Genomic DNA, 11,128 nt, shown 5'->3' with positions numbered 1-11,128 from the left:
TGTGATGTATTCATTTCGAAGTATTTGGGGGAGTTGAAGTTTGTGTATCAATAGGCACTAGCAGATAGTCTATAGTTATGCTATTTATACAGATAAAAGAATAATCAATACACTGGTTATCCTTGTTAGTGAAAAAAATGTAATCTAAATAAAGGTATTTCATATGTAATAGGAAAAATGCTCAATGCTGAAAAGTTTCCAGCAAAACAGGTACTTTTTAATTATTGAAGACATATAAATTGATATAACTCTCATACAAAAAAACTTCAGAAACATATCAAGCCATGAAAATGCATACACCCTTTGACCCAGTAAAGCCAGTTGCTAGGAATTTATATGAAGAAAATCAGAAACAAAGGAAGGAAGAAGCTCAGTGTATATAATCTGTTGCAGTAATAAGCAACAAACTGGAAACAGCCTCAATGTTCAGTAGGTGGAATGGAAGGTAAATTGTACAACCACACACACAGGATAGAGGTTTTTAAGTTGAGAATTAAAAGCAAACTTTAAAACAGTATTTTTCTTTTTAAAGGCAAATTACAACATATAAAAATTTAAAGAAATTATGCATTTTGAAAAAGATGACGTGGATGAAGAAAATCAGCTGTTTAAAAAAAAAAAAAAATCAGAGGTGAAGTCTCCCATCTTATGTTTTCACGTCTTATTAAGAAATACATATTAGGAGTTGCATAAGCCTTTAAGTTCAAAATAATTTGATACAGATGACTAAAAACCTGCTGAATGAAGGTGATGTGATGCAGGGAAGGTTCCCTCCCATCCCTCCAAGCTCACTGCCGGGCTCACAGCAGAGGCGTGGTCAGTCAGCGTGTGGTTGCTTTAGGAACAGGCCATCTGGTCAGCCGAAAGCCCTGCGTGCCCATGTGTCTGTAGACAAAGTCCAGGAGAGAACCATGATGCTTCTGCCCCTAGCTAAGCATTTGTTTCCCCACATGCTGTTATCCACAGAATAGTAAAATATAGATATATAGGAGGTGCTAGATCCTAGTACAAGACAAGAATTCAATCTAAAAACTTCTAGAAAGGTAATCAAAATATTTCTAATTTTAATTGTTATTCACAAAACTAACACAGATATTTTGTTCTTCAGAAATAACTATCAGTATCAAATGAGTGATATGTGACATACACAACTATTACCATTTAAGACAGTCCTTTACCCTTTTACGTGCTTGTTTATGAGGACTGTTCGGCTTGAGCACTAGTTGAATCTGGTGTCGGCGTTCTGCTGCAGCGTTTTGGCAGCAGCTCCTTTAGAATGCTCCAGCAACTTGATGGCCTTGTCAGAGTTTTCAATGTTCCTGAGCAGGGTCTCTAGTCGTCTCTTGATTTTCTTCTGATCCTCGAGAGCACAGCCGATCACGATGGACTGGAACTTTTGGTCCACCGGCCCCGCAGGCACCTCAGAGGAACACGCGCTGTACAGAGACATCAGGTGACTCCGGGCGTTTCCCAGGTCGTCCAGAAACTTGCTGACCACCTCATCGATGATCCGCGTGGCATGCTTGAGGGACTCCTGCTGCTGGGGGCTCCTGATTGTTTCTACCGAAACCTCCACAGTCAGGGTTCGGCCCATCAGACGGTTCGCAGTCAGATTTAATTCTTCTCGTTCTCCTAATCATAAAAAGTTTGAAATATCAATCAACATGAGACACACCTACATCTTTGTCAAGAACACTAAGGCATTTTGTGTGTGGATAAATCTAGCCTGCGAGCACCTATACGTCTCGTAAAGGTATATACTGTTAGCCGTAAGATTAGCTTAGGATGCCAGGGAAGACTTGAGGGCAGGGGGAGCGAGAGGAGGGCCACAGAGGATGAGACGGCTGGATGACATCACTGACTCGGTGGACAGGAGTCTGAGCAAACTCAGGGAGACGGTGAAGGACAGGGAGGCCTGGCGTGCTGCAGTCCATCGGGTTACAAGGAGTCGGACACGACTGAGCGACTGAGCAGCAGTCAGAATGAAGAGGATCAGCCTGGACGCCAGGTGACTGCCGTGGTCGTCGTGTCTGCAGGGGCTGGGGCAGGTGTGCTGGTCAGTGCAGGAAGTCAGACACCCTGTGTCTACACGAGTGTGTGCACTAGAGGAGGAAATAACTTTCCTTCTGCCTCTCTGAGCTTTTGGCTGAGACCCTGTAATAAGACAGATTAACAAGCCAAAAAAAAAAAAAAACCCAGAAGCTCATTACCATGCAGAGCTCATGTATACCTAGGAGACCCCCAGGGAAACAGTAACTTCTGGAGATGGCCCCGGCCTCCATCCTCAGGCAGAGATGGTGGGGAGGGAGGCGAGTTTTCAGGGCCCCAGAAAGAGGACCACATCGGTGAGGTTTTCGTGAGACTCAGTAGGTGCCCTCGCTGGTGCAGAGGGAGACCCCTCAGAAGCAGAGGTTTCCTTTACGAAGTGTAAATGTACATTTCCCTTACAAAACGGTGACCTCAGCTGTTTCCAGAGCTGCTCCGGCGCCTGCGGTTTCTCAAAAATGGCCAGCCCAGGATAATCCTTAGGGCAGAGGCACACTTAGGGCGGCACATCCCGTGTGTCTGTGAGCACACTGTTCCGGGCTCTGGTGGAGGAAACAGCGCCAAGACCCTGGGAGAAAGGCTGGCCCGAAACGAAGCGCTGACCTCATCCCGTCGGACCAACTCGGCCTGTGGTCTGAGTCTCAGCCAGCACGAAGAAGGGTGCTGGGTCATCATCTCACTGCTTATTTGGAAATAAGCAATCTGCACCGCTCTGTGTAATCGGCTTCCAAGCTCACTGCTGGTTGGCCAGGACGCGGGGGAGAGACGAGATGCTGACCCACGGGAGCCATGTGATGGTCTGGGTCCAGGCTTGGGAGCGCCAGCCCCACGACCCGGGGGCAGTCGGGGCACACCCAGCCCCCCGGGGCAGCCCACCTTTTCTCCCGAAGGGGCTGCAGGGGACCCTGGCCCGGCCCTCCGCCTCTCCCGTCACACCTCACCCCACCTGCTCCCACTCCCTCCACAGTCCCGCCAGGCGGGCTCACCGTCGCTGATCTGCCGCATGTCCTGGCTGTTCTGGATGCTGTGGATCATCTCCAGGAGCACCTCCTTCTCCTGCTCCACGGCCGTGGCCGCCTCCCGCAGAGCCTCCACCCTGCGGGCGGGGAGACCGTCAGTGCAGGAAGCCTGCCCCCGTCCCCGCCTCTCCTTCCAGCTCAGCTGTCAGGATGATCAGGGACACGCCCCTAACGCTTCACTCCTTTTTCTTTCCTATTCTCTACTTTCCCTTCTTCATCCACTTGCCCCGTGGCTCCGAGTTGCCCCCCTGCTCACAGGGCAAGCATTCTGTTCAGTACTTTTCTATTTGTAGATAAAAATCTGTACTTGTTTACTCGCCTGTTTTCAATTTATTTATATCTCACTGCTTCTTCACTCAGCAGCATATTTTACTAAGACCCGCTGGGTTCCCTTGTCGTCCAGCTCCCAGCTCCCCTCACCACCCACCTGTGACTCCTGTGCCCTCGTGGCCCTGAAGACAGGCCCGACCCAGGGTGCGTCCCCCTCTGGGCTCCCCTCCAGAGCAGCCGCACGGGGCAGCCCTGGGTCCCAGGAGCCCTGCCAGCACTAGGCGTCCCCCAGCTGACAAGCGGTGTGTCAGTACTTAACCTGTGTTTCTTTCACTGCTCATAATTTTGGACATCTCTTTGTATCCCTGTGAGCCCGTCCACAGCCTTTGCCTATCTTGCTCTTTCTTTTTTAAACTGGGGTTACTGTCCTCTTGCGTTATCTCCCATCTGACCCCATATAATCTGTGTCTGGGATGTCCTTCACTGAACACAGAGCCTTATTTTGAAGCGATCAGACCCATCTTTTTCTTGGTTTTGTTCTGCCTCCTGGCTCATGCAGTGACGTTCTGTTTCAGGGTCCTCCCATCCCGAGCTCGGGACAGACTTGCCTACATCTCCTATTGACTCACTCTCTCACCTTTCTCATACTCATGTCTTCATCCATCCAGAATCCACCTCTGTTTATGATTAAAGATTTTGTTTTCCTCCAAATAGTGAACCATTTCCCCCAACATTACCCACCCTAAATCCATCTTTTCCTCAATGATTTGCAGACTGTCTGCCTCTGAAATCGATTCCCAAGCACCACTTCCCCCAACTCCCCACCTAACCAGACACACATGCACTCACTGCACAGACACAGCCAGGGACTAAAGACTGAGGCTGTGAAATCATCAGAGCAAGAAAACAACCGTGTGTGTTCGAAGTGCCGCAAGTAAATAAGTCACCAACTTACGCAAAATAAATGTGACAGACCCAGCTCCAGTCCTCAGATCAGCCTTAGAGCACCTCCCTGGGCACAGTCATGTTCTAGCACGTGTTCCTGCCATACAAGGGGGTCCCCGCCCCGCCCCAGCCGCACGCGGGCCTCTTCCCCTACAGGCACCCACCTGTTACCCCAAAATAGCACCAACACACTGTAAAGTCACAGGGTTTCAATTCTCGGGATACTAAATATATGCTGGACTCTGCTTGTCAGAGCCAGTGGAAGCACAGAGCTCGTAAGAACCTTGTGTGACAATGTGGCTGAAAGCAGCTGGAGCCATGAGAACGCTACAGGACAGTGACCACGCATCAGGCGGCCTTCCCGCGCCACGCGTGCCGCGCCCACACCTTCCACGCGACACGAAGGGGGCGGGTGAGCACCAACAAGAAACGGGCGACAAAAGTGACTCGTGTTGAAATGGCACCCGAGTCACTGGTAAAGGAGACGATGCTGAAAGAAGAGCTGACTTTTCCAGCACTCCTGAGTTTGTATTCAAATATAAGATGATAAAGAGAAAATTGTTACTCTAAAGAAGTATGATAATAAGCATGATAATTTATGATAACAAGTATGATAATTTATAATAGTATGTTTGTGGAGTTGTTAACAAGAAAATGGCTTGAAAGGAGACACTCCTGAAAAAAATTTAATAAATCTGTCATATAAAGATGTTTTGTCATTAAATGAAACCAAATATAGGGGAAATTAGATGGAACTTTTCTCCCAAGGTTAGAAATTGCCCGGCATTTTCCCTGTGAAAAATATTTTATTTTTTCTAGCCTTTTTAATGTATGATTTTATGTAAGCTTTTCATTTCACAGCAAATATACAATTCCATTCTCCAGCATGTAGATCCCCAGGGCTTTCTGGCAGCGTGGCCCTCTCATCTGCTGCCCCTCACCTCCTGAACATTCTTTATCCCTGGCCCAGGTCCATTAGGGGATCCTTTTTCAAAAACCAGTCCTTTTGGCAGAACTGTTTCCTTAACAACTTCTCCTTCCTCTCCCTTGAGTCGTTCAAAACTACATCTGTCTAGTGTATGGACTACATCACAGGCTTAGTTTCTTATTTTAAAAAGCTGGACCTGGGACTTCCCTGGTGGTTCAGTGGCCAAGACTCCAAGCTCCCAGCGCAGGGGGTCCAGGCTAGACTGCTGGCCAGGGAACCAGACTCGACATGCTGCAACTGAAGATGCTGCGTGCTCCTGTGAAGGCCAAGGAGCCGTGTGCTGCTGGGAAGGCCCAGGGCAGCCAAACGAGGATTTTTAAAAGCTGAGCCTCTGCTTAGTCTGCTTAGGTCATCCTGGTGCTATTTATCAGCCGTTGGTCTCACATTCAGCTCAGTGTGCGGTACTCAGCCGCTTCAGTCATGTCCGACTCTGACCCTATGGACGGCAGCCCACCAGGCTCCTCTGTCCATGGGACTCTTCAGGCAAGAACGCTGGAGAGGGCTGCCCTCCTCCAGGGGATCTTCCCAACCCAGGGAATGAACCTGCGTCTCTTAGCTCCCCTGCGTTGGCAAGTGGGTGGTTTTTTTTTTTTTTTTTTACCACTAGCAACACCTGGGAAGCCCTAAATTCAACTCATATGCACATCTTTCTGTCTTTGTCCCTTGCATTAGTTTTAAAACAGTTACTAAATATTCAAATATTTCCCACCCACCCTTCCGTGATTTTCCTGGAACTTTGCCCACAAGAGCATTAGCCCATTTCACTTTATCCTTCACCTTCTTAACACACCACTGGACAATGCTCCTTGGCAGAGGGGGCAGCTCTGTTTTTACTAGCGGATCCTGCAAGAGCTATGTGTCCAAATTGGGAAAGAACTGATCCTCACAGCAAGGCTGGCCGGGGCTGTGCTCCTGGAAAACTCTGCATGAGATCACAACTAAGCTCACAACTGCAGAGAAACTGTTCGGAATGTTCCGTGAGGACAAAATCTGGAGAGCGTGCCTCCTCGGCTGGTCTCGGCAGACAGACCGCCGCCCAGCAGGCACCCTGTGCCGGGTGCGGGCCCGCTGCTCACACGGGCTCCGCCGCTGCATCCTAGCTGAGTGGCCTCGAGCAGCTGCTGACATTCTCTCTGCCTCAGTCTCCTCCTCTGACACAGGGATCATGAGATGGCGGGTGTGATGAATGAGTCAAAGTGGTACAGGGCGTCAGTCACCTACTGAGGGCAGGGACTGAACTACGAGCCAACAGATGCAGAACCGCGAATGTGGGGGGCTGCCTCCTACACCATTTTCTAGAGGAGATCTGAGCATCCCTGGCTTCTGATACCCAGGGGCCCTGGAACCAATCCCTGCAGTCACCGAGGGACCACCGCGTGCAGCACATGCCCAGAACGGGGCCGTGAACACCGGCTTCTGGGTGTCTTTATGCACTCAGCATTACGAACTCAGGATTGTAAGCAACAAGGCTCCCTAATCATCACCCAAACAGTAAGGAACACTCACCGATGTTAAAATGGGCCGAGGCTTTGGGGTCAGGAGCTAGTCCAGAGCAGAACGGCCTCAGGCGGCCACTCTCCCTCTGGACCTTCATTGCTGCTAAAGGAGATAATCGATGTCCTCCTCCTGCCTTGGAGGGTTTTGGAAGGTTCACATGATACTATCTGTGAGAAGTGACCTTTTAAATTACAGGCTCTGACACAGTATTAACTAGCGTGCTGTATTCTGGCTCCGGAGGTCGGGTCAGCCCAGCGGAAATTCAGCTAAAGGCCCCCGGCCCCTGCCCCCGCCCTTCTTCCTTGGCCGCCTGGCGCCCAGGAGGCCTGCTCTGTGGACACGGGCGAGCAGCCGGCTCCCCGTCCTGCCGTCCCCGGGGCTGCTCTCCACACCCCACGGCCCAAGCGTCTTCACCACCATCCAGAGCTTCGGGGCCACTCACCCTGCAGAGATGGCACTCAACAGCCCCTGATCTAAACCTGGATCTAGGTGGAATTTTCACCTCTTTCAGTAAAATCATATACTGTCCCTACACTTTGAAATATGACATACTAACTTAAAAAATTCAGGCATAAAGCATTAAGTTCTACAGCCACTCCTGAGCTCTTTTAACTTCTCAAGCCTCAATTTCCCGCCTGGAGAATGAGGGTGACATAATTCCCATAAAGGCACGGAACCTGTAGAGTCAGGCTGGTTAACTAAATACTTGTTGGAGGGTATCACTTGTGAATTATGATCACGGCTAAAATGGTAACAAGCATGAGCAAAGTGCTTGGAGCCACTGACAAATGGAAAAATCAGAGGCCATTTGCACTGGTCATGAAAACCCGTAGAGAAAGACATCACCTTTTTAGGAGGAAGCAAAAAAGGAGGTCTAGTTTCGTGCTAACGCATTAGAAACAACTGGAGTTTCTTCAGTGATTTGTCAGATGCCATCAAATATTTGAAAGCACTTTAAACACCGTGGACACCAGTTCACATAGCAAGTCATGAAGCACTGACCATAATTCTATTTTCGATTTCATGTGGAGGGACAGTAAACACAGACCTCTAGGTAGAGTCTCTGATTTTCGGTCTGCCTAGTACACTGCTTTATTAGCCACCCTTAACATGAAATTAAATGACAGTATTAGTTAAGGTGACATGAATGTTTCGTCTTTTTAAACTTGATCTTCTGGGCCTGACTCTAGTTTCTGACAGTGCAGGGCTCTCTTCCATGACCCATGGGCCTTCATAAACTTCTCTATTTTCACTTAACCTTCCAAAACACTTCCTTAACTTTCTGTCAGTATCACTTTTTTAAAAAGAAAGAAACAAAGCTCATCAGTCTAAAATTACTAGAAGAGTCCTTACAATGAACAACTGAACACATAGTTACCAGTCTCAGCTCAAGGGTTAATTCAGCAAGTGCTTAACCACTTGGACACGGTAATCAGAATTCATTTCACATTAAGGAAGCCCTAGAACACAGTATCTCAGACAAGAAACTTCCTCTTACAGATGAGCGCCTGCCCTATGTGAGGCATCAACTCAAGTCTCAGAACAATAACCCAGCTTCAAGAAAGGAAGCCTGGAAGAAAACATCCTTTCCTTCCAACTAGGGGAGAGCCCCCCTGAAATGGCTGAGAACATGCCCTCAAAGTTCTTGAGACCAGAGACGCTGAGTCACTTGTTAGGCTGCTACATAAAATCATCCCCAGGAACTGCTCTTGCTGTTCCACCTGCTTCAGCTGGAGAAGGACCCTTGTCACTCTCTGTGAAATCCTGGCGGTGGTGAGTGTCTCATTTTCTGAGAAGACGTTGTTTCTTTCTGTACTAATATACTAAAAAGAACTAGACAATAAATGACAAAGTCAACATAAATATTAATAAATGATAATAAGGGCCTCATTTGGTTATTAATGTACTTTAGACTGTCAAACAGACCCCTCGTCCTGTTTTGAGATAAAGACACACACGCAGCCCTTCTTAAAATTTTGTCTTACATATATTCCTTTGCTCACTCAGAGTCTGGTAACTATGGGAAAAATTCCCTGTGGTTTTAGGGAGTTTTGGACGCCGTGGTAAGATTTGCCTGTATTAATTAACACCTTCACACAATTTACACTAACTTCAGTGACAATAAACGGCTATTGGAAGTACACAGGAGTCTTCATTCACTGTTAGAGGAAAAATTAATTCCCAAATTTCTTACAAATTATTTAGGAATCCCATACAAGCCGGTGACTACATTTGTCACTAAGGAGTGTCCCAGCACCGGCTTCTATAGCAATTGACAGCACAGCCTGGAAAGAATTTAGGGAAAGAGCCGGGGTGAGGCACTCTGTGCTCTGGGAAAACTGGCAAAACAGGCTCTCAGTTTTCAGGAAAATCTAAGGAACTCAGATTCCTGCAACTTCCCAAATTCAGAAAAGCACTAAAAGCCTTAAGGGAGACAGCAGCTCCTTCTGACCGGTCGTAACCTCTGCGTGCCTGACCCCGGGCCCTGCTCCAAAGTCACATCCTCGCTGACCTCGGCCCGACCCTCGCCACCAGGACCTCCCTCTGCGCGCTGACCGCCGCGGACACGGCGACCACATGGACACCCCGCCCGCGAGGGAGCGCTGCGGCTGGGGCTCTGGCCGCCAGCCGGCTCTGGAAGGTGGGACGGCGCCCGGGGAGGCCGAGCGCGGCTGGTGGGGGGGACACCTGTCCGCTGCTCTCGGGCCTGAGGCCAGACGGATTTTTCTGTTTTGCGAAGAGCTCGGTCGCCCAGCACGGGAACCACTAACCGGCCCCGGTCCTAAAACCGCACGCGGCGGGGAGTGGGCCGGAAACACCTGGCCCCACGCGGAAGGTTCTGGAAGCCCCGCGGCGGCACAGCCGTCGTCTCGAGTCACGTCCCCCCAACCTCCCCTCCTTGGGGTCTCGCGGTCCCGGCGCTCGGGGCCGCCGGAGGGTGGGGGGCCGCCGCGCCGACACAGCGCCGCGCTGCCCTCCGCGGGGCCAAGGCTGCCCCGCCGCTCCGCCCTCGCCCCCAGGTCCTCGCCCGCCGCTCCGTCCCCGCGCGCCCCCTGCCCCGCACACCTGAGCTCCAGCTGGTCCAGGCTCTCGAGCAGGCGGCTGGAGCGGTCGGCCATGGACGAGGAGCGGCAGAAGCGGCCCTCGTTGGCCTTGGCGCTGATCCTCGCCTGAGCCATCTGCGCCTGGCGGGCGGCCCGAGGTCACCGCCGTCCCCACGCGTCAGCCGTCTCCTCGGACGCGCCGCCCGCAAACCCGGAGTCGGGGGCCGGGGCACCCGGGTGAGGGCGCGAGGGCTTGGCGGCCGGGCTCCGATCGCGCGTGCTGCCTCGGGGGCGGCGCGCCGCGGCGGCTTCGCGTGGCGCCAGGCCCGGCCCTCGCCGCGAGCACGCCCCGGGGCGGGGCCCGCGCCATCCACGCCCTCGCCCCGCCCCGATCCGCGGAGGCCCCGCCCCCAAACACGGCCGGGGCGGGGCCCGCGTCAACCACGCCCCCACCCTGCCTGGCCCGCGGGGGCCCCGCCCCCGATCACGCCCCGGGGTGGGCTCGCGCAAGCCCCGCCCCACCCCGCGGAGGCCCCGCCCCGGGGCCTCCTGCCGCGAGGAACGCGTCCTTCGCGCAGCAGCGGTTCCCGGGCACCTTCCCGAGGTGAGAACCGGTCCGTCTGGACGCCAAAAGCGAAGTCGACAGAGCAGAAGACAAAAAGCCGCCCTATTCAGCTGCGTGTAGGGGGCAAGGTGAACCTCATCGTTTTCATACCCACTCTCATGAAAGCATTTGTAATGACTTCTCTGTTTAAAAGTTATTGGTTGGAATTTGAGTGAAATGATTGCTATTTAAGGCCGTTTCAAGCCCCATTTGTATAAACCTACTGTTAAGAGAAGACCATGGAGGCCGCTCGGCCACCGTGAAGGTCAGGGAGTTGAGTGGTGGCGGGGCAGGAGCACACTTGACTTTGCTCGCGTTTCCTCGTGGCTCTATACCCACAGTAGGCGGAGGGGATAATAACAGTTCAAGGCTGGAGCCCAGCCTTTAATCTGAGATCAAAGTCGAGGTACTTGAACAGAGATGAGGCCCTAAGGCTAGATCCCAGTTCCTCTGAACTCTAATTCACAACTGCTGCAAGGGATCATCTGGCCTCATTAGACATTTTATCGTGTCATGACAAACCTGGAATCCTTAGACATTTTGTGAATGGTCTGAAAGTCGGTCGTGCTGGCCTCTCTCACACCTCAGACTCAGAGGACTCCAGCTCCAGAGAATACCCAGGCCCGCCTTCACTCCTACTGGGCCAGCATCCCAGCCCTGCCCTCCCATCTGGTCTGGTGCTGTTTGCACCCCTGTCTGTGCTCAGCTCAGCAGC

General features: G+C 51.5%; 1 protein-coding gene across 1 annotated transcript; it reads right to left on the bottom strand.

Annotated features, from left to right (window-relative positions):
• Nucleotides 1-195: 195 nt before the first annotated feature.
• BAG2 (BAG cochaperone 2) lies at nucleotides 196-10,153 on the bottom strand. Its single transcript, XM_020913530.2, has 3 exons — nucleotides 9,832-10,153; nucleotides 3,033-3,142; nucleotides 196-1,632 (listed from the first exon to the last, which is right to left on the bottom strand). The coding sequence occupies exons 1-3, from the start codon at nucleotides 9,942-9,944 to the stop codon at nucleotides 1,220-1,222; spliced, it is 636 nt and encodes a 211-aa protein (XP_020769189.1). The 5' UTR covers nucleotides 9,945-10,153; the 3' UTR covers nucleotides 196-1,219.
• Nucleotides 10,154-11,128: the final 975 nt, after the last annotated feature.

This window comes from Odocoileus virginianus, chromosome 27 (genome assembly GCF_023699985.2).
Source record: "Odocoileus virginianus isolate 20LAN1187 ecotype Illinois chromosome 27, Ovbor_1.2, whole genome shotgun sequence".
NCBI classification, from domain to species: Eukaryota; Metazoa; Chordata; class Mammalia; order Artiodactyla; family Cervidae; genus Odocoileus; species Odocoileus virginianus.
This window is presented reverse-complemented; position numbering and strand designations above follow the sequence as displayed.

What these genes read in the sequence shown, in the direction of transcription:
- BAG2 (XM_020913530.2), bottom strand. Translation starts at nt 9,944, where the DNA reads ATGGCTCAGGCGAGGATCAGCGCCAAGGCCAACGAGGGCCGCTTCTGC. An exon ending in CTGGACCAGCTGGAGCTCAG is followed by an intron (nt 3,143 to 9,831) that starts GTGTGCGGGGCA and finishes CCCCGCCCGCAG; the next exon opens with GGTGGAGGCTCTGCGGGAGG. An exon ending in CATGCGGCAGATCAGCGACG is followed by an intron (nt 1,633 to 3,032) that starts GTGAGCCCGCCT and finishes TTTTATGATTAG; the next exon opens with GAGAACGAGAAGAATTAAAT.